This window comes from Mustelus asterias, unplaced genomic scaffold (genome assembly GCF_964213995.1).
Source record: "Mustelus asterias unplaced genomic scaffold, sMusAst1.hap1.1 HAP1_SCAFFOLD_184, whole genome shotgun sequence".
In the NCBI taxonomy this organism is placed as follows: domain Eukaryota; kingdom Metazoa; phylum Chordata; class Chondrichthyes; order Carcharhiniformes; family Triakidae; genus Mustelus; species Mustelus asterias.
The window spans coordinates 544,710-566,756 of NW_027590182.1; the positions used below are offsets into that span (position 1 = coordinate 544,710).

General features: G+C 45.1%; 4 protein-coding genes and 1 long non-coding RNA gene across 7 annotated transcripts in view; 1 reads left to right on the forward strand and 4 right to left on the reverse strand.

The window, feature by feature from the left end:
- The window catches only part of LOC144485293 (uncharacterized), a 113,353-nt gene extending 91,332 nt beyond the window's left edge, over positions 1-22,021 (reverse strand). The window contains exon 1 of the mRNA XM_078203503.1: positions 21,510-22,021. The gene's annotated coding sequence lies outside the window, so the exon portion shown is untranslated. The remainder of the gene's footprint in view (positions 1-21,509) is intronic.
- The window catches only part of LOC144485303 (uncharacterized), a 461,444-nt gene that overhangs the window by 362,308 nt on the left and 77,089 nt on the right, over positions 1-22,047 (forward strand). The gene's annotated exons all lie outside the window — the stretch shown is intronic.
- Positions 1-22,047, reverse strand: part of LOC144485290 (uncharacterized) — a 308,115-nt gene that overhangs the window by 183,491 nt on the left and 102,577 nt on the right. The gene's annotated exons all lie outside the window — the stretch shown is intronic.
- LOC144485297 (uncharacterized) lies at positions 8,727-15,884 on the reverse strand. 2 transcript variants are annotated; one of them, XR_013496156.1, is made up of 3 exons: positions 15,749-15,884; positions 12,518-14,470; positions 8,727-8,856 (listed from the first exon to the last, which is right to left on the reverse strand). XR_013496156.1 is itself a non-coding variant. In XM_078203506.1 (2 exons), the coding sequence occupies exon 2, from the start codon at positions 14,142-14,144 to the stop codon at positions 13,302-13,304; it is 843 nt and encodes a 280-aa protein (XP_078059632.1). In that variant the 5' UTR covers positions 14,145-14,470; positions 15,749-15,884; the 3' UTR covers positions 11,864-13,301. The 2 variants fall into 2 exon arrangements, 1 of the variants encoding a protein (XP_078059632.1); XM_078203506.1 differs by lacking the exon at positions 8,727-8,856 and having other exon boundaries at positions 11,864-14,470.
- LOC144485291 (uncharacterized) lies at positions 18,038-22,010 on the reverse strand. Of its 2 annotated transcripts, XM_078203500.1 has the most exons (3): positions 21,906-21,979; positions 19,926-21,385; positions 18,038-18,368 (listed from the first exon to the last, which is right to left on the reverse strand). In XM_078203500.1, the coding sequence occupies exons 2-3, from the start codon at positions 21,025-21,027 to the stop codon at positions 18,250-18,252; spliced, it is 1,221 nt and encodes a 406-aa protein (XP_078059626.1). In that variant the 5' UTR covers positions 21,028-21,385; positions 21,906-21,979; the 3' UTR covers positions 18,038-18,249. The 2 variants fall into 2 exon arrangements, with proteins under 2 accessions (XP_078059626.1, XP_078059627.1); XM_078203501.1 differs by lacking the exon at positions 18,038-18,368 and having other exon boundaries at positions 19,810-21,385; positions 21,551-22,010.

The window sequence follows — 22,047 nt, forward strand, 5'->3', positions numbered from 1 at the left end:
CTCCCTAACAGCACTGTGGGTGTACTTACACCTCAGGCATTGAAGCAGTTCAAGAAGGCAGTGTTGGGGTTGACCATGGCCGAGGCAGCTACATACAGCCACATATTCTGTTATAATTGAAGGACTGCAGATTGAATGTGAGGTATTATGGGACTGGACTATCTTGACCACATTCCTGTGACTGCTCAGTTTCTGCAATCACGGACCATTAAAACTGCTTAGCAGGGCCCTGATAGAGGACATGGTGAAAATATTTTCTCAGAATGAGTTAGAACTAAACTTATTCCAGAACACCGGCTGGTGTTCAGCAGCTGATATACCCGAATTTGTAAAAAGAGGGTCTGACCAATCAACAAACCATGGTAGGTAGTCGATTAAGAAGTGAAGAAGCGTTCTCAGGCATTGTTTAAATTATTTTATCATAAATTTGTGATAAGAACTGTGAGGGACTTGTGACCCGATAGTCGGTGAAGTGACGGTATACTCCAAGTAGCACTGGACTGAAAAGTAGACCTCTGAGAGTAGATTCTAATGGTTATAATCCTCCCCAAGCATGTTCAGTGAAAAATCAGAGCTCAAGTGGGGACTGGACAGGTCTCTTACCTGTCATTTGGAAACTAAGAACAAGAAACATATCAATAAAATAATTAGAGAATAGAGCCAACGTTTCGAGTCTGAATGACACTTCGTAAGAGCTCTTATGAAGAGACATCTGGACTCAAAATATTGGCTCTATTCTCTCTCCACAGATGCTGTCAGACCCGCTGAGATTTTCCAGCATTTTCTGGGTTTTTTTCAGATTCCAGCATCCACAGTATTTCACTTTTATGATAAAATGATTCGGTCTGATTGGAATCCCCACGACCCTCCCGCATTGTTCTGACTCTACCAGCTGGGCTGTGGAATTAGTTGGATAGATCTTCCAGAGAGCCAGCAGAGACATAATGGGCCAAATGGTTTCTATTTATGCTGTTTCATTCTCTAAAAGAGTGAATATTCAGTATCAGGGACAGAGAGAAGAACCAGTGACTGCGATTGAACCCAGCCAGAATCAGCACCATAAAGGGAGGAGTGAGAGGGAAACGATGTAAAAGCTTTGAAGTTATTGCATGGTCCTGCAGCAGAACTTTGAGAAATGGAGCACAGCAGATCACCAATTCTCAATATTTCATTAATTTACCTCAAATGCTAACAATGTTATTTTGAATTAACTGTATGAGGTTTCAATGGCGGTTATTACCCAGCATTCGCTGCGGGTGTGAAAGTGCCCTATTCATCCACAGGAGCCCAGTGCGCAGGCGCAGCGCTGTATCTGGCGCAGTGTCACTTTGCTCGGAGCCCTGCGGGAGACACTTTTTTCAACGGGTAAGAATCGGTGGGGCGCAAGGAGGAATGGAACCGGGAGCCGGGGTGGGGAGGGAACAGAGGTTTCATAAACATCTGCTGCAGGCCGCAAGGCCTGAATTAGAGCCTTCCGGTTCCGGGTTTGCAGCTCTGGGGATTTTATCCGGGATCAGGCCCAGTGCCGCAGCCGCCATTTTTGTTCAGCGGGGAGCAGAGCGCATGCGCGATCAGTGGGCGGAGCTTCAGGATTTGGGTGACCAGGAGAGACAATGTTTGAGTCATTGACTGACAGGCCGGGTTCATGGATGCTGCCTTTCCCGGGGGAAGGTGCTGCAGGGGGAATGTGCGGCCATTCGAATAACAGAATAAAAACATGATCAAAATTAGGAGCAGGAGGGGGCATCTAGACCCATCGAGGCTGCTCTGCCATTCAGTAAAGACATGGCTTAACTCAATTTTCCTCCAGCCCCAACCTCTCTATCTCATCACTCCCTGGTCGGTAAAATTGTCTATAACACAGCTTTGAATATACTCAATGAGCCGGCCTCTACTGTTCAATGAGGGAGAGAATTTCACAGCTTACTGAACCTCTGAGAGAAGCAATTTCTCCTCATCTCTGTCTTAGATCATTATTTTTAAGTTGTTCTCGCAGTTCCAGATTCCCTGTTGAGGGGTAAACCCTTTCAGCGTTGACTCTGTCAAGCACCTTCAGAATCTCATATGTTTCAGTAAGATCACATCTCATTTATTTAAAATCCAATGAGCATAGATGTACCCTGCCTAACCTTTCCTCATAAAACAGACCCCTTCATGCCCAAAATCAGCGAGTGAACATTGTCTGAATTGCTTCCAATGTAAGTATATTCCATCTTAAGTAATCTTATGCTAGAAAACAGGAGGGGAGAATGTTATGGATTTATATTCGGGACTGACAAATGACTGTTGGGGGTGACACAGTGGTTAGCACTTCTGTCTCATAGCGCCAGAGACACGGTTCAATTCCAGCCTCGGGTGATTGTCTGTATGGAGTTTACACATTCTCCCTCTGTCCATGTGGGTTTCCTCTGGGTGCTCTGGTTTCCTCCCACACTCCAAAGATGTGCAGGTTAGGTTGATCGACAGTGCTAAATTGTGTCTTTGTGTCCCAAGATGAGGGGGAAGGAAAGGGGAGGATTAGTGATGTACGTACATCAGGTTACAGGGATAGGGTCTGAGTAAAGGTGCTCTGTTAGAAACTTGGTGCAGACTAAATGGCCTAAAAGGCCTCCTTCTGCACTGCAGAGATTCTGTGATTTTGGAATCTCCTTGGTTAGAAGAGGATTTTCAAGCAATCTCAAACCCCCAAAAAATGTTATCTCTTAATTTCAAGCCACAATTAACATGACTCTTGTAATCTCCTTTTGCAGGGAGTTAGAATATTTGAAGATTGCAATTTTTCTCTGATTCCAGTGCTTCTGACATCTTTCCAGCCGCAGGTTTTAAATTAGAAAACAGTGAAATTGTTTCAGAAGTGAGTATTATTGAACATTTACCTATAATTTTGAGTTTTTGTGCTGTGCTCTGTTATCTGTGCTCTGGTTCCACGTCTCTGGGGCTGGTGTGACTCCGTTACTGTGGATCTGAATCCATGTCCATCCATTGCTTTGTTTCACCTCTGCCCTCCCTGATCACCTCTCTGTCATTGTCAGTTCAGAGAAGGATCTGCAGGCTGATACCTGGGATGAAGGCGTTGTTTTGTGAGATAAGTTTGGGCCTGTACTGACTGGAGTTTAGAGGTGATCATAGTATTGACATCAGATTGTGAGGTAGTGATTAGTATAGATGAAGAGAGGATGTTTCCAATGTTGGGGATTCTAGAATTAGTCGGCAGATTGTCAAAATAAAGGGTCCCCCATTTCTGATGGCGATGAGGAGAAATGTCTTCCCTCAGAGGGCCGTTAGTCTTTGCAATTCTCTTCCCCAGAGAGCAGTGAAGGCTGCATCATTAAATATACTCAAAACACAGAGATTTTTGATTGAAAAGGGAGTCAAGGGTGACAGGAAGAAAAGTGGAGTTAAGATTACATCAAATCAGCCATGATCTTGATGGGGAGACGATGGCCTTGTGGTATTATTGCTGGACTATTAATCAGAAACTCAGCTAATGTTCTGGGGACCCGGGTTTGAATCCTGCCATAGAATCATAGTAATCCTACAGTACAGAGGGAGGCCATTCAGCCCATCGAGTCTGCACCAACAACAATAGCAGCTGGTGGAATTTGAATTCAATAAAAAATATCTGGAATTAAGAAATTACTGATGACCATGAAACCCTTTCGATTGTCGGAAAAACCTATCTGGTTCACTAATGTCCTTCAGGGAATGAAATCTGCCATCCTTAATTGGTCTGGCCTACATGTGACTCCAAAGCCACAACAATGTGGTTGACTCTCAACTGCCCTCCAAGGGCTACTGGGGATGGGTAATAAATGCTGGCCAGCCAGCAACATCCATGTCCCATGAATGAATAAAAAAAATTCAATTGAACAGCTTGGTGGGCTGAATTTCTAACTATTTCTTATGATCTGTCAGGAACATGAAATGGTGAGTGTCGATCAGCATTAATTAGCACCTTCAGGAGAATTGGGTAGTTTATATTATAGAACTCATAGAAACCCTACAGTGCAGAAGGAGGCCATTCGGCCCATCGAGTCTGCACCGACCACAATCCCACCCAGGCCCTACCCCCACATATTTACCCGCTAATCCACGCATCTCAGAACTCTAAGGGGCAATTTTTAACCTGGCCAATCAACCTAACCCGCACATCTTTGGACTGTGGGAGGAAACCGGAGCACCCGGAGGAAACCCACGCAGACACGAGGAGAATGTGCAAACTCCACACAGGCAGTGACCCAAGCCGGGAATCGAACCCAGGTCCCTGGAGCTGTGAAGCAGCAGTGCTAACCACTGTGCTACTGTGCCGCCCCTAAAGTTTAAAGTTTATTTATTAGTCACAAGTAAGGCTTATATTAACACTGCAATTTCTCTTAAAGACATTGACATCCTTTGCTCCCCCAGCTTGACACATTGATTTCTGGCTAAAAAGTCCCTTTCCTAATGTTCACAATTAAAGGGCTGGTTTCCTGAGGAGATGGCTGACATTTAAAAGAACAATAAATTAATATAGGACAGAGATATGCTTAGTGTTGTTATATTGTAGATTTGATATATTATTTATGGTTCTGTAACAAAGTACATTTATTATTATTTCTCGTTTTGTAATGTAACACTGAAGCAATGTTATATATTTTCACTCATCGAGTCATTACAGCGCAGAAGGAGTCCATTCAGTAACTCGAATCCATGCCGACTCTCTGTAGAACAATCCAGTCAGTCCCATTCCCTTTCTATATTCCCTTTCCCCTGCAACTTTATTTCCTTCATGTGCCCATCTAATTTCTGAAATATATTAAAGGGGACAGTAAACTAATATCGGACAGAGACGTGTCTGATGTTTTTTTAATTCATCCTTGGGACACGGGCATTGCCGGCTGGGCCAGCATTTATTGCCCATCCCTAATTCCCCTTGAACTGAATGGCTCGCTCGGCCATTTCGGAGGATGGTTGAGAGTCAACCACATTGCTGTGGCTCTGGAGTCACATGTAGGCCAGACTGGGTAAGGACGGCAGATTTCCTTCCCTAAAGCACATTAATGAACCAGATGGGTTTTTTGGTCAATCGACAATTGTTTCATGGTCATCAGTCGATTCTTAGTTCTAGATTTTGTTTTTAAATTCAAATTCCACCATCTGCCGTGGCAGGATTCGAACCTGGGTCCCCAGAACATCAGCTAAATTTCTGGATTAATAGTCTAGCGATAATACCACGAGGCTATCAGCTCCCCTGTTATATGGTACAGATTAGATATATTATTTATAGCTCTGTAATAAAATACACTTATTATATCTGGCTGTGTAATTTTGGACTACAGCTGTATTATATATTTCCAACAATCTCTTCCCTCAGAGAATTGTTAGTATCAAGATTTCTCTTCCATAGGGACCAGTGGAGGGATTGAATATATTCAAGGATGAGTTAGACAGTGTTTGAATGACAAGGGAGTCAATAATTATTGGGAACAGGCTGGAAAATGGAGAGAAAGCTCAGGTGAGGAAGGATTTCTTCACTCAAGGATGTGGTGATGTTTTGGATTCTCTACCACAGAGGACTATAGAGCCTCAGTCATCAAAAATTTTCAAGAGAGGGATTGATAGGTTTCTAGATATTGAAGATATCGATGGATGTGGGGGACAGTGTGGGGAAAATAATGCAGAGGTAGATCAACCAATAATCTGAATGAATGGTTGAGCAGACTCGATGGGCCGAATGCTGACTGCAGCTCCTATTTGTTCTGATTTCTGTGCTGGACAGGAAGCAGTGAGCATGGATCTGTCAATCAGCCTCAATCAGCACCTTCAGGAGAATTGGGAGGGTGAATATTAGATACAGCAGAGTGAGAATGGAGGGAGAGTGTGTGGGATGGAGGTTCACAGCTTTTGGGGAATGGGAGAGGAAAGAATGTTCATTAGAATCATAGAATTGCTGCATCTTATCAACCGTCCCTGAGCTTTCACAATGAATCCCACTTCTGAGGACACCCTTATCTCTGACTTGTCCGTACTGCTGGCAGTCTCACAAAGCAGCTGCCTGTGTGCTGATACGGGAGGCCCTGCTCGGCTAGTTTAATGCTTCATGACTGTGTCTCTAATGAATGCTCCATAGAAACTAGAAATGTAGATTTAAATTTGGATCGTATTCTGAATTGCGATGTTTTTTCTAAATTGGCTTACAGGATATTAGACAAGGAGAAATCAGACAGAAATCTCCAACATCACATCGAGATCTGACAGAGTGACTCGACTTCTTGGGACCTGAATATCATCGGCCTTTGAATCTAGCAGGAGAAATGTTTGTTTGGCCTCTTGGCTTCAAAGGATTGTAAACATCGCTGTGACTAGAAATGCAGTGAGATACACACACCCGAGTGAGAGTGTTCCAGTGCACTGAGTGTGGAAAGAGCTTTAACCAGTTACACAGCCTGAAAATACATTGCAGCATTCACAGCGGGGAGAGACTGTACCCGTGTTCTGTGTGAGATTTAACTGATTGTTTAACCTGGAGAGTCACAAGGACACCCGCACCATGGAGAAACCATGGAAATGTGGGGACTGTGGAAAGGGATTCAGATACCCATCTGCACTGGAAATTCATCAACGCAGTCACACTGGGGAGAGACCATTCACCTGCTCTGTGTGTGGGAAGGGATTCAGTCAGTTATCCAGCCTGCAGACACACAATCTCGCTCACACCAATGAGAGACCGTTTAAATGCTCTGACTGTGGGAGCGGATTCAAAAGCTCTCAGGTACTGATGATGCACCAGCGCATTCACACTGAGGAGAGACCGTTCAGCTGCTCTCACTGCTCAAAGAGGTTTAGAACATCATACAACCTGCAGAAACACCAGCGAGTTCACACCGGGGAGAGACCATTCATCTGCTCTGTGTGTGGGAAGGGATTCACTCAGTCATCCAGCCTGCGGGAACACAATCTCACTCATACCAATGAGAGACCCTTTAAGTGCTGTGACTGTGGAAGTGGTTTTAAAAGCTCTCAGGATCTGGTGTCCCACCAGCGCATTCACACTGAGGAGAGACCGTTCAGCTGCTCTCACTGCACAAAGTGGTTTAGAAAAGCATACAACCTGCGGATACACCAGCGAGTTCACAACGGGGAGAAACCGTTCACCTGCTCCAATTGTGGGAAAGGATTCAATCAGTCTTCCAACTTGCTGAAACACCAGCGAGTTCACACTGGGGAGAGACTGTTCACCTGTTCCAATTGTGGGAAGGGATTCACTCAGTCATCCCATCTGCTGACGCACCAGCGCGTTCACACTGGGGAGAGGCCGTTCACCTGCTCTGTGTGTGGGAAGAGATTCACTCATTCATCGAACCTGCGCAGGCACAATCTCACTCACACCAAAGAGAGACCGTTTTAAATGTTCTGACTGTGGGAGCGGATTCAAAAGCTCTGGAGAACTGGTGTCCCACCAGCGAGTTCACACTGGGGAGAGACCGTTCACCTGCTCTGTGTGTGGGAAAGGATTCACTCAGTCATCCAGCCTGCAGAAACACAAAGGCACTCACTCCAAGGAGACTCCCTTTAAATGCTCTGCCTGAGAGGCCGGCTTCAGAAGCTCTCAGGAACTGATGATCCCCGAGCACATTCACACCGGGGAGAGGCCGTTCAGCTGCTCTCACTGTTCAAGGAGGTTTAGAATATCATCAACACTGCTGAAACACCAGTGAGTTCACACCGGGGAGAAACCATTCACCTGCTCGGTGTGTGCGAAAGGATTTACTCGGTTATCCAGCCTGCCCAGACACAACATCATCACACCCAGGAGAGACCCTTTAAATGTGGGCGTGGCTTCAAAAGCTCTCGGGAACGAATGTCCCACCAGTGAGTTCACACCAGGCAGAGGCTGGTCACCTGCTCTGACTGGGAAGGGATTCACTCAGTCAGCAAACTTGGTGAAACACCAGTGAGTTCACAAGTGATGACAGTTCTGGGATTATTCTTGTGAATCTTTCTTGCCCCTTCTCCAGTGTCTCTATTTCCTTTTTCTAAATGGAGATCACAAATAGAACGTAGAACAGCATAGCACAGGAACAGACCCTTCAGCCCACCATGTTGTGTCGAACATGATGCCAAATTAAACTATTTCTTTCTGCCTGCCCTTAGTCCATATTCCTCTATTCCTTGCATATTCATGTGCTTATTTAAAACCCCCTTAAACGCCCCTATCGTATCTGCCTCCACCACCACTCCTAGCAGCGTGTTCCAGACACTTACCACTCTCTGTAAAAAAAACTTGCCCCTCACATCTCCTTTGAACTTTCTTGAATCCCAAGATCCCTCTGTACATTAACTGGATACTTATCCTTAATATTTGATCTTCCAAAGTGCAGCACCTCTCACTTGTCTGGATTAAAATCCATCTGCCATTTCTCCGCTCATATCTGCAGCTGATCTACATCCCACTGTATCCTTTGACAACCTTCTACACTATCTACAACTCCATCTAGTTTTGTGTCGTCTGCAAGCTTACTAACCCACCCATCCACGTTTTCATCCAAGTCATTGATATATATCACAAACAGCGCAGGTCCCAGTACAGATCCCTGCAGAACACCACTAGTCACGGACCTCTAGCCAGAAAAACACCCTCCATCACTACTCTCTGACTTCTATGGGCAAGTCAATTCTGAATCCAAGCGGCCAAGTCACCGTGAATCCCATGCATCTTAATCTTCTGGATGAGCCGACCATGAGGGACCTTGTCGAAAGCCTCACTAAAATCCATGTTCACAACATCCACTGCTCTACCCTCATCGATCACCTTCATCACCTCCTCGATAAAATCGATCAAGTCAGTAAGATGTTGACGGTGCTCCCACTGCAGTCCTGTGATGAAAATATAGACTGGTTGGTGAAATGTAGATAACAGGTAGAATTGATATCTAATGAGGACTTTATACTTTAGAATTGAATACAGGGCTCATTGTTACTAACGGGGAAAGAAGGGTTAAAACCCTTACCCAGAACCCTTTTCACACACACGTGGACATCTCTGAATCTGACGCACACCAAATGGAACGTTACACAAGGGACTGGAATTCACTGGAATTTCTCAACAACCTTTCAATAGAAATGTCCTGGTACCGACTGTGACAAAGGACACAACAGACAGCAAGAACCAGGAGGAACCTTTAACCCAGAGAATGTTAATAACCTTGTTCAGGACACCGGTGCCAGGCACAGGAGGATCCCAGGAAAAACGGAACATTTAATTTCTGTCTGTTTCACAATTCTAAATAACTAATTCTTTAACATAGGAATGTTTAAAAACAGCATTGTGATATTCCAAGGTCAGTGTGTCTGGGAAAGGGACACACTGATGTGTTTTTATTTTAAACAGGAGGATCCATTGAAAAGCAGCTCTGGACGATACGAGCACCTCCTGACCTACTTTCAATTCATTTCAAATCACCCATCACTTTCCGTGGAATATTCTTTATTCTTTCCTGGGATGTGGACACTGCTGGCAAAGCCCCAGCACACGTTGCTCAGCTCCTAATTACCCCTGAATGGAGTGACTTGCTCAGCCATTTCAGAGGGACAGTTAAGAGTCACCCACATCGCTGTGTGGGTCTGGATTCACATGTCGGCCAGACCGGGTAAGGATGGCAGATTTCCCTCCCTAATAGGGGGTATTAATCGGGTGAACTGGACGGGTTTTTACAACAGTCGATAGTTTCATGGTCACCGTTTCTGACACTAACTTTATATAATTCCAGATTGATTCACTGAATTCAAATCCCACCAGCTGCCTGTCCCCAGATCCTTTGCTGGGTTTCTGCATTACTCGGCCAGAGACATTCCCACTATCCCAACACCTCCCCCTGAATGGAATATTCCACACAACCCCTTAGTTAAACAGGAAGGAGAAAAGAGAGAGGCTTTGACCTTTGGCTGACCTCATCACCACCTACAGAAACCTTAAAGCTGACCATTCTGTAAAAGTTTATAAACTTTATTTTTATAAAACACAGAGTAAGAAACAGGTGAAAAGTAACGATGGACATTCTGACTGACATCAGAAACATTGATTGACCGGATAAACACTCACTACATCACAGAGCGATCCTCAACCATTAAAGAATTGACCCACAATAAGGAATGAGAGAGCCTTATAAAAAGGGGCAGGAGTTTACACAGAGGGGTGACACCCACAGCTGCTCAGGATGATGGAATTCAGTTCAGGAAGGGGATAAAGTGAGAAGCTTTTGTGATTCAAGACAGAAGTATTGAACAATCTGGAATCAGTGCTTCTCGAGCTTGCTGACTCGCCGAACACTTCAATTAATCTCATCATAAAAACCCCCAGTGTAAATAACATGGATTTGACTCACAAATGTTGAAACGTTGGCTTAGAGACACAAGTTTCGACTTCCCTTTCTGTCTCTATTGCTCGTGTCAATGACAGCCAGGCGACGGAGCTGAGGGCTGAATTTAGCTGAGAATAACGGGGCCTGCGCCCCAGTTGGGAAACTGCACTGTTAGAGAGATGGGAAGGTACTGGAGTGGGAAATGGGCCTCCAACCAATCAGGACATGGGAGGGGGTGACCGAGGCTGATGGTGGGGTGACCCCCGGGGTTCAGTGTCCCTGTGTCCAAAGCGGGGAGTCACAGGAACAGGGTACAGAGGAGCTGAAGAGAAACCATTTGTGTCCAGAACATTGTGAACATCCTTTTACTCTGGCTGTCTTTGATCCTCAAGTCATTTTCTGTTTGTTTTAACCATGTTCTGTTTCATTAATAAACTTTTATCAGTAAAAATATTTGATTTTTCTGGACATTTCCTGCAGAGATTGATGCACTTTAGGGAAAGTGGGTGAGGGGTTGGCAGGCTCTTTAACATGCTGGGCTTTCAAGAGAGCTGTTAAACATGCTCTCTCTCTGACCCCTCACTCAACTTCACTCCGTTATTTTCCAGTTCTGTTCTGGTCCCGCCTGGGGTAACATCTACTCGATCTTTTCTTCTCCTGAAGGAGCACCGTGAGTTCTAGGTTACTCGTACATAAGGACAGATGCTTCAAGCAACAGATCAAGCATGGATGTAAAAGATTCTCCAGCTCTCTCTTTACCCCTATCCAAGTTGTGGACAGTTCTTACTCTGTGTTATTTCCCCCAAGCCCTTAATTGTCCCAATCTAGAATATTATCCATTTTACTGTAATTTTCCTCACTTTCTGTCCCTGTGCAGTGTGTTTAATTGGATCCTGATTGTTTTGAACTCAGTTTCTCTGGAGTGTGTGTCAGTGCCTTGATGATGTCACAATGTTGTCTCAATGCCCTGGCCACATTAACCATTTCATCTCCTGCTGTGTCTCAAGTAGCTGTGTGTGTTTGGGACCCGCTCTTCACTCCATCTCACCATGAATTTAGGCTTGTTATTTTTCACATGTAACAAATCACATCTGTACACTCACTCCGGTATCCCAAAATCATGTCACACATTCTTAACTCTCAGATGTGCTGACAAAAAGATCAAAGTGAGTGTCTGTCTTTCTTATCTCCCCGTTATTGTCTGATATTTCATGCAATGACCGGGCTTTCAAATGTAGATTTCTTTAAAACAAAGTTCATGGATGGCGGAGTGTGTCGCAGACCAAGTATTATGCTGGCCTTCACTGATTTACAACTCCACTAATACAAAGTACAATATGGCGGCACGGTGGCGCAGTGGTTAGCACTGCTGCCTCACAGCACCAGGGATCCAGGTTTGATTCCTGGCTTGGGTTACTGTCTGTGTGGAGTTTGCACATTCTCCCCGTGTCTGCATGAGTTTCCTCCGGATGCTCCGGTTTCCTCCTGCAGTCCAAAGCTGTGTGGATTATGTTGATTGGCTGTGCTAAATTGACCCTAGTTTCTGGGGGATTAGCAGGGTAAATATGTGGGGTTACGGATATAGGCTGGGATTGTTGTCAGTGCAGGCTTGATGGGCCAAATGGCCTCCTTCTGTGCTATCGGGATTCTATTCTATGAATATAATGAAGCAATATAATGGGCATCTTGTTGATTTTCAGCCTGGGCTAATACAGTGACCTGGAGTTTTATGACCCTTTTGGAATTGTTGGGTGGAGCCTGATTGAAAGGTCAGTGCTCTCTTTGGACATTTTTTTTAAACAGGAGAAAGATTTTAGTTTTCTTTCGTAACAAGCTCTTTGGACTGCAGACTGGGAAGTCAAAGTTTGAATTCAACATTTAAAGGACTAATTCACAACAGGTGTTAAAAAGCTGCCAAATCCAGCATCATGTGAGCATACCTGCTTTCTGGGCAAAGCCTAGAACGGGGTGTATGTTTGAAGGGATTATTTGATTTGCAACTGTATACTTAGCTGTACTGGTTGATACAAGATCATGGTTGCTTTTTATTGCAATTGGTAAAAGTTATGCTAATTTTTCTTCTTATACTTTAACTGTGTTCTTAAATACACTTTGTTTGATAAAAGCTTCCTAGTGGCTCACTTGAATCGTACCTGGAGTGAAATATTTATGCTCACCCATGCCAAAATCAAAGTGCAAAACTTCTGGCTCCGCTGACTTTGTAAAACACTTTGGAGTTTCTGACCTGGGTCATAACACGTTTAACCACGCTCAAGGTGAGTTATTCAAATTCCTTTATTGTCCAGGACAATATCTTCACAGTATCTTTAAAACAGAAATTAAACATTCCCATTTGATTTCAGGTATTAACATATTCTGTTAGTTTGTTCTTTATTGTCGATGTCAGGCTGAGGTTGTTCCCCTTGGAGCAAAGGAGGTTGAGGGGAGATTTGATAGAGGTGGACAAGATTCTGACAGGTTTAGATAAGGTGGACAAAGAAAAGCTGTTCCCATTAGCTGATGGGACAAGGACGAGGGGGGACACAGATTTAAGGTTTTGGGTCAGAGATGCGGTGGGGGGATATGAGGAAAAATATTTTGATGCAGCGAATGGTAATGACCTGGAACTCGCTGCCTACGAGGGTGGAGGAAGTGGAGACAATAAACAATTACAAAGGAAATTGGATGGGCATTTGGGGCGTTTCAAACAGAAATGCTGACTAAATATCTCTGAACTTCCTCACACCCTGTCACTCTGTGATCCTTGTGAAATTTAAAACAAGGTATTCACAACAAGACTCAAAGAGCATCAGCCCACTGGAGGCAAAGTCGTGAGACCGGCCAGTCCAGCAGAAAGAAACCCTCCGACCCTCCCCATTGACCAACTGTGAGAATGAACAAAATGCAGTCCTGGGTGTAATTGAGAGCAGAAACAATAACAGCAGAATTTAATCCCCATATTCACTTGTGAACTTGTTGGTGTTTCAGCAGGGTGGATGAATCACAGAATCCCTTCCCACACTGAGAGCAGATGAACAGTCTCTCCCCGGTGTGAACTCGCTGGTGTGATTGCAGGGTGGATAACCGAGTGAATCTCTTCCCACACACGGGGCAGGTGAACGGCCTCTCTCCAGAGTGAACTCGCTGGTGTCTCCGCAGATTAGATAACTGAGTGAATCCCTTTCCACACTGAGAGCAGGTGAATGGCTTCTCCCCAGTGTGAACTCGCTGGTGTGTCTGCAGGTTTGATAAATGAATGAATCCCTTCCCACACTGAAAGCAACTGTATGGCCTCTCCCCAGTGTGATTGCGCTGGTGTGTCTGCAGGCTGTACAATTGAGTGAATCCCTTCCCACACTGAGAGCAGGTGAATGGTCTCTCCCCAGTGTGAACTCGCTGGTGTGCCCGCAGCTGAGATAACTGAGTGAATCTTTTCCCACATGCAGAGCAGCCGAATGGCCTCTCTCCTGTGTGAACTCGCTGGTGTTTCTGTAGGTTGGATGACTTACTGAATCCCTTCCCACACTGAGAGCAGGTGAATGGCCTCTCCCCAGTGTGAACTCGCTGGTGTGTCTGCAGGCTTGATATCTGAGTAAATCCCTTCCCACACTGACAGCAGGTGAATGCACTCTCACCAGTGTGAACTTGCTGGTGTCTCTGCAGAGTGGATGAATCAATGAATCCCTTCCCACACACCCAGCAGGTGAACGGCCTCTCCCCAGTGTGGCTGTGCCGATGAGCTTCCAGTAGAGAGGGCGCTTTGTATCTCTTCCCACAGTCCTCACATTTCCATGGTTTTTCCATATTTTCAGTCTCCTTGTATCATTTGAAACCTTGTCCACACAGAGAACACGGTATGGTCTCTCCCTGCTGTGAATGCTGCGATGTATTTTCAGGCTGTGTAACTGGTTAAAGCTCTTTCCACACTCAGTGCACTGGAACACTCTCACTCAGGTGTGTGTTTGTGTCCCGGTGTTTTTCCAGTCACACTGCTGCTTAAAATCTTGCAGTCAAACATTTCTCCTTCCCATTCAGAGGCTGAGGATATTTAGTTTCCAAGGAATCGAGTGACTCTGTCAGATCGAGATGTGATCGTTAAGATTTATCGGTGTGATTCCTCTTCTAATATCCTGTAAAAACAATTTACAAAATTCATCACAGTCAGTACAGGATAGAAATTCAGAACAGACAATTCTAGTTTCTGTGGAACATTCTTTCCACTCTCATTCCCCAAAAGCTGTAAATCTCCATCCCACACACTCTCCCTCCATTCTCACTCTGCTGTATCTCATATTCACCCTCCCAATTCTCCTGAAGGTGCTGATTGAGGCTGATTGACAGATCCATGCTCACTGCTTCCTGTCCTGGACACACACAGCTGAAAATCTCCATGCAGACTGCCAGTCTAACAGAAATATAGCGACATTCTCGACTAAAAATGTTTCAAATGGATTGATTCAGTTAGTGAAGATACAGGGGGGTTGTGACTGATGATATTGAACTTGCTGCCAACGTGGGTGATCATAGAGTTTTACAGCATGGAAAGAGGCCCTTCGGCCCATGGTGTTTGTGCCGGCCATCAAGCACCGTTCTATTCTAATCCCATTTTCCACACTTGGTGCGTAACCTTACGTGCTATGGCATTTCAAGAGCTTACCTAAATTCTTCTTAAATGTTATGATGATTCCCACCTCTACCACCCTTTCATGCAGTGAGTTCCAGATTCCCACCACCGTCTGAGTGAAAAAGCTTTCCCTCACATCTTCTATAATCCTCCTGCCCCTGAACTTAAATCCAGGCTCCTGGTTATTGACCTCTCTACTAAAGAGAAAAGTTCCTTTCTATCCCCCCTATCTGTGCCCCTCAGAATTTTATACATCTCAATGTTAGGCTGGATAACTTGGGGTTGTTCTCCTTGGAGCAAAGTAGATTGATTGAGGTGTACAAGGGTACATGGAGGTGTCAAAGTTTTCATGCTCTGTTTACACGTGTACAAGCTCTGACTATGGGTTATCCAGTCTCAAAACGTTGGTTCTATTCTCTCTCCACGGATGATGTCAGATCTGCTGAGATTTTCCAGCATTTATTGTTTTTATTTCCTTCTCTGTCACCGCTCTGCCTCATCAATAAGACATTGGGACTCAGAGGGTTGATGCAGTTTGATGGACAAGTTGTCTCCATTCTGAACACTGGGGAACAAGCGCCTCCCGCTGATTGACAACATTGCCCTCCACAAACATGTCGGCCGCACATGCGCACTGCTGCATATTGCCCCCAATAAAGATGGCGAACGTTAACCCGGGACGAACATGAGGAGCTGCAGGCCTGCTCGGTACAAACTGGGTCCGGGAGGCTCTCTTCCGCATTTTGCGACTCTCACAACATGCTTACACAGCGTTTCCACCCACCTGGACGATCCATTGCTCTCTCCGTACCGCCAATCACCTCGAACAGATTTCCGGCCCAAAATAAATGTTTTCCATCGCCATTACTCACACTCGAGTCAAAGTTGGCCCCGCCCCTCGTTCGCTCCTATTGGTTGGAGGACCGACCGCTCCAGATCGGTCCTCCAGCACTGCCCCCTCTTCCCATTGGTCCGCGCTGCCGTCAATCAGCCGGACATTGTGACGGTGACTTGCTGTTTGTCCAATAATAATAGTGAGAGAGTCTCAGTGTAACAATGACACACACAGGCTCCAATACAATCAGAGTGGGGATGGAGCACAGAGACAACACAGCAAAGCACTGACTTACTCTGAGTGTAACAAATACAATGTTTGTTCAAATAATAAGTCATGTTGCAGTATGTTAGTGAACACAGCATTAGATCCAATGTAATGATAATACAGTCAGTATCTAGTGCACCAGAACCAAAGTTTCGGCTTCATTTGATAGTGTGAGTGAGTCATGGTCTATTGATATAATGTATTTAAATTCCGGTGTGTGTTACTCTGCCCCACTGTCATTATCAGACAATAACCTATCTGTTATTCCAATTCTGCTGTATTTTACAACTGCAGCTCCTGGGGCTGATTGGAGTCTGGTATAAAAATCACAAAGGTCGGTTTCAGTGTCTCTGAGGTCATTTTAACTGCAGATAATCTGACATTAAGGGAGACAAGAGGCCCAACAAACATTTGATTAAAATAGGAGGACAAAGTGTAAGGGAACAATGATATTTTAAGGTGTCTGTGTTATAGTGAGTGTCACTGGGAGGTGAGTGATAAAATACAAGTGGAAACATCATGACAGAGACACATGTGACTGACTCGGCCTGACTGAGAGCTGTTATACTCGAGGCGAGAATAATGAGGACATGGGAAACTCCAGGGATTTCTGATATCTGAGGTGTGTCCGTTAGAGGAACTGAAAATAATCAGTTCCTCCTCATGGTTATCACCAGTTCGCAAGTTACACAGACACACAGGAAAGAGATCTGATGCTCATCAAACACAATATTTTAATCTTCTGTTTGAGACACATTATGACCGAAAAGATCAAACATTAAAACCTTAGGAGAGAAACATTCAGAATGTCACAAAGATGAGTGAACTGTCCAATTAATCCCATTCACCATAACTCTGCCAATTTACCTTCTGCAAGTATTTATCCAATTCCCTTTGAAAGCTATTATTAAACCTGCTTCTAGCACGTGTCAATTTGTGCATTCCAGATCATATCAAGTTATTGTGCAAAAAATTCTCCTTATCACCCCCTTCAGTTCTGTTGTCAATTATATTAAATCTCTGTGTCCTCTGCTTACAGACCCTCCTGCACCGAGGAAATTGATTCTCTCCATCGACAAACCCTCCTGCTCCTGGGAGATAATTTCTCTCCATTGACACTATCATAAATCATTTGTCATTTTAAACACCTCTATTAAATCTCCCCATCACATTCCCTAATCTAAGATGGATAACGCATGTTTTTCCTGCTCTGAAGAATTACATGGACTCAAAATGTTAACTCTCTGAACAGATGCCGCCGGACCTGCCGGGTTTTTCTGCTTTTCTCCCTGTTTTTCCCTCTATAATCAATCAGAAACTCTTCATGATTTTGAACATCTTGATCAAATAGGAACACACAGAGCCTGAGAGAGATACAGAGGAAAGGAGAGACAGAAAGACTGAGAGAAAAATTGAGAAAGATTTTAAAAAGCAGAAAGATGACGCAATCAAAGATAAAAGCTGAGAAACAGAGGAAACAAGCAATACAGAGAGAATGATATAGAATTTAAGGGAGCAGGCTATCAGTTCCCAGCTATGGGGAGCAGAGTCGGCATCTCCACATCAGAGCAGAGGGAACTCAGTGGGTGGCACGGTAGCACAGTGGTTAGCACTGCTGCTTCACAGCTCCAGGGACCTGAGCTCGATTCCTGGCTCGGGTCGCTGTCTGTGTGGAGTTTGCACACTCTCCTCGTGTCTGCGTAGGTTTCCTCCGGGTGCTCCTTCCTTCCTCCAAAGATGTGTGGGTTAGGCTGATTGGCCATGCTAAATTTGCCCCTTAGTGTTCTGAGATGTGTAGGTTAGAGGGATTAGCGGGTAAATATATGTAGGGATATGGGGGTAGGGCCTGGGTGGGATTGTGGTCGGTGCAGACTTGATGGGCCGAATGGCCTCCTCCTGCACTGTAGGGTTTCTATGATTTAGAAACTGATCCACAGACACAGCTGGCTATATCTGTGAATGGAAACTCTGAACAGAAATAACTGACTCATTTGTAAATGTCACCACAATGTGACCTGTGAGATTCTGCCCTGACTCTGTGGACAGATATAGGCCGCATTGACAGATGTTCTCAACAGATTGTTGTCCCTGGATTTATTTTCTGCTCAGAAGTGAGATGTGCGTTTTTGAACCGGCAGCAGAGAAACAGGAAGTTGTGTTACCTGAGAATGAAACAGCCGGCGTCAGTTTGATGTTATCACTGTGAACAGTCTTCCTGTCTGTGAGGGTGAACTCACTCTGACAGCATCAAGAACAACCACACAGATTGCTACTGGTCTCAGCATTACATTCAGCTCCATTCCTGTTTTAAACAATAAAGAAAGGAGATTATTTGGACTTTTAACAGATTCACTGAATTGGGAGATGGACTGAGGGTCATCACTGGGAGAAATGAGGAGGAATTAGAGAACAAATGAGTTTTCCCAAACAGGGTTATTAGAAAAGAGGAGATTTAAAGTGAGTCAGGGCCTGTCAGAGGAAGTGGGAGAGAGAAACAGAGAGGATTGAATCTCCATCAATTAGATGTTTTCTCAGACAGCGAAGAGAGATGAAGTCTGTTTGTGCTTTTTCAGAGAGAGGTAATGAGAGAGAGAAAACAATGAATAAGTTTAAGCATTATCTGAAATAGGAAGGTTAAATGAGTGAGTGTTTGAAAGAAAGATAGAGAGACATTAAGTGACGAACACAGTATCCGAGAGGAGAGAGGTTAAGTGAATGTGAGACAGGAGCGAGGTTAGAGTGTAAGAGAGGTGGAAGGTGAGGTAAGTGTGAGTGAATGCCTGGAGAGAGAGAGAGAGACGTTCAGTGAGTGTTAGAGAGATGAGAGAGGTTAAGTGATTGAGTTTCTGAGAGAGAGGAGATGTTAAGTGAGTGAATGTCTAAAAGAGAGGAGAGCAGGTTCACACCCAGGGGTCACTGAGAATGATCAAAATAAGGAGATCACCCAGAAAACTACCAACAGGAAACTTCAGCTGAACACATCACTCATTCTTAAATGGTCAGTCAGGGCTCTGGTGCTGCTCAGCTTCTCTCTGTTCTGTTTATAATGGTTAAAGGCTGATAGGAGTGAGGTTTATTTAAAAGGATAGTGTATGGGAAGCACACATCAACAAAACTGAGAATTCTTGGACACACACTGCAGCTCCTTCTCTATCTGGGAATCAAATTGTTGTCTAATTGTCCCAGCAGTTAACAGGGTCCTTTGAACGTCTCCAGCTGCTACTTTAATGCAGACTTCAAACAATTTATTTGAAGCCAGTTTCTGTTCAATAAACCAGGACTGACACACACACACACATTAAAATGTTTTAGACTTTTTTGCATTTTTAGTCTGGAAACCTAAACCTGCCGTTTCACTCTCAGTCAGGAATAGATCCCAGTTTTACACCAATCTTTGACAGCACGTTTCCAGCATTCACCATTGTTCTTCCTGACTCTAAACACAGTTGTAAAGGAGCTTCTGTTCCATGTCTGGGAGCTCTGAACCATGGAAAAGAGCGGCTGGGACACATTTTTTTCACACCTCAGGATTCACCCACACGGGGACTTTGCTGTCAGTGAAAAGTGACGAAAAAGACCAAAGTGCTGTTTGTCCCTCTCAGCGTGACCCTGAAGGACTGGGTCAAGAATGAAGTTCTGTTCCTACTGTGTGATCCTCCCTCAGATTGCCCTTTCTGAGCTCCAGCCTGGTGACGTTAAACACTCAAATGGAAAAGACAAAAATCTACAACAATGATTCAATCAAATGTCTATTTCACATTTATTCAGAATATCAAACCTCAACAGAAGAAAAAAGTCAGAGTGAACATGATTCAGTCCTGGATATGATTAACAGCAACGATAAGTGTAGAATCCAAACCTTGCAGTCCCTTGTGAACTCGCCGGTGTGTTAGCAGGTGGGATGACTGAATAAATCCCTTTCCACAGACATTACAGGTGAACGGCCTCTCCCCAGTGTGAACTCGCTGGTGTTTCAGAAGATAAGATAAATGAGAAAATCCCTTCCCACAAACAGAGCAGGTAAATGGCCTCTCCCCACTGTGAACTCTCTGATGTGTCAGCAGGATAGATGACTGACTGAATCCCTTCCCACACGTGGAGCAGGTGAACGGCCTCTCCCCAGTGTGAACTCGCTGGTGATTCAATAGGTTGGATGAACGAGTGAATCCCTTCCCACATACGGAGCAAGTGAATGGCCTCTCCTCACTGTGAACCTGCTGCTGTGTCAGAAGGTTGTATGAACGGGTGAATCCCTTCCCACATTCAGAGCAGGTGAACGGTCGATCCCCTGTGTGGAGTTGCTGGTGTATCAGAAGGTTGGATGAATTAATGAATCCCTTCCCACAGTCTGAGCAGGTGAAGGGCCTCTCCCCAGTGTGAATTCTCTGGTGGTTCAATAGGGCAGATGGATGGCTGAATCCCTTCCCACACACACAGCAGGTGAATGGCCTCTCCCCAGTGTGAGTATATTGGTGCGTCAGCAGATCTTTTTTATTTTTAAAGCTCTTCTCACAGTGGGAACAATTAAAAAGTTTGTTATCAGAGTGAACAAGTTGATGTGTCTGCAAGTGGGATGACTGAATGAATCCTTTCCCACACACACAGCAGGTGAACGGTCTCTCCCCAGTGTGAATACGTTGGTGCGTCAGCAGATCTTTTTTGCATTTAAAACTCTTCCCACAGTCAGAACATGGAGACAGTCTCTCATCAGTGTGAACAAGTTGGTGTGTCACAATGTGGGATGAGCGAGTGAATCCCTTCCCACACACAGGGCAGGTGAACGGCCTCTCCCCAGTGTGAACCCGTTGGTGAGTCAGAAGGTTGTATGAATGGGTGAATCCCTTCCCACAAACAGAGCAGGTGAACGGTCTCTCCCCAGTGTGACTGCGCCGATGAACTTCCAGTTGTGATGGGAAACTGAATCCCTTCCCACAATCCACACATTTCCACGGTTTCTCCATGGTGCTGGTGCCCTTGTGTTTCTCCAGGTTGGATGATCAGTTCAAGCCTCATCCACACACACAACATACACGTAGTTTCACCCTGCTGTGAACTGTGATTTTTTTTCAGGCTGTGTAACTGGTTAAAGCTCTTTCCACAGTCGGTTCACTGGAACACTCTCACTCGGGTGTGTGTTTGTCCTGCTGCTTTTCTGGTCACACTGATGTTGAATTTCTTTGCCCACAGGCAGAACAGACAAATATTGCTCCTTCCACATTCAAAGACCGATCATATTCAGCTCCGAAGGAACTGAATGACTTTGTCAGATGTGATGTTCGGTTTGAGTTTTCTGTCTGCCATTCCTTCACTTTGAATATCCTGTAAAAACAGTTTAGAAAAGTCATCACTGTCAGAACAGGAGAGAAACTCTGAACAATTCTAGTCTTTCTGGAACATTTTTTCCTTTCTTGTTCCCCCAAATCTGTAAATCTCCGTCCCACACACTCTCCCTCCTCCCTGGGCTGAAATCCAAACCCATCTCACCATTTCTTTCCTCCACTCCCAGTTTTCTCCCTCCCTCTCCTCTGTCTGGGTTCAGTTCTCCAGCTCCTGTCTGCAGACTGACAATAAAACCAATGGGTCTTATTGGGGCTGTTGGGGCCTCCAGCGGGTGTTTGTGAATCCTCCCCGCCCACCTCCCAGGGTTTCCTTCCTTCCCAGAGATCAGAGTCCTCATTGATTTGAGGCCAAAGTGTAACCTCTTATTTATTGTCCCCCTCCCCCATCCTCTGATGTGAACCATCCTCCAGTGGCTGAGCCAGGATGGGGCCGTTAACCTGGGCCTGTTCCCGGGAGGGAGGGAGGGAGAAGCCCCGCAGCTGCAAACCAGGGAGCTGACAATGATTCTGAAGGGTTTGCGGATCCACAAAGTGTTTCCAAATCCTCCCAGCCACCGCCTAACGCTGACTCCGCTTCTCCGGGACAAACAAGCGCCAAGGACAGCAATGACACTGCGCATGCTCCACATCACAATGCCCGGG

Coding starts and splice junctions, on each gene's coding strand:
- LOC144485297 (XM_078203506.1), bottom strand. CDS start 14,144: ATGGAAAAACCATGGAAATGTGAGGACTGTGGGAAGAGATACAAAGCG.
- LOC144485291 (XM_078203500.1), bottom strand. CDS start 21,027: ATGGAGAAACCGTGGAAATGTGTGGATTGTGGGAAGGGATTCAGTTTC. Junction 18,369..19,925: donor AGTTCACAAGGGACTGCAAG/GTTTGGATTCTA, acceptor TGTTTAAAACAG/GAATGGAGCTGAATGTAATG.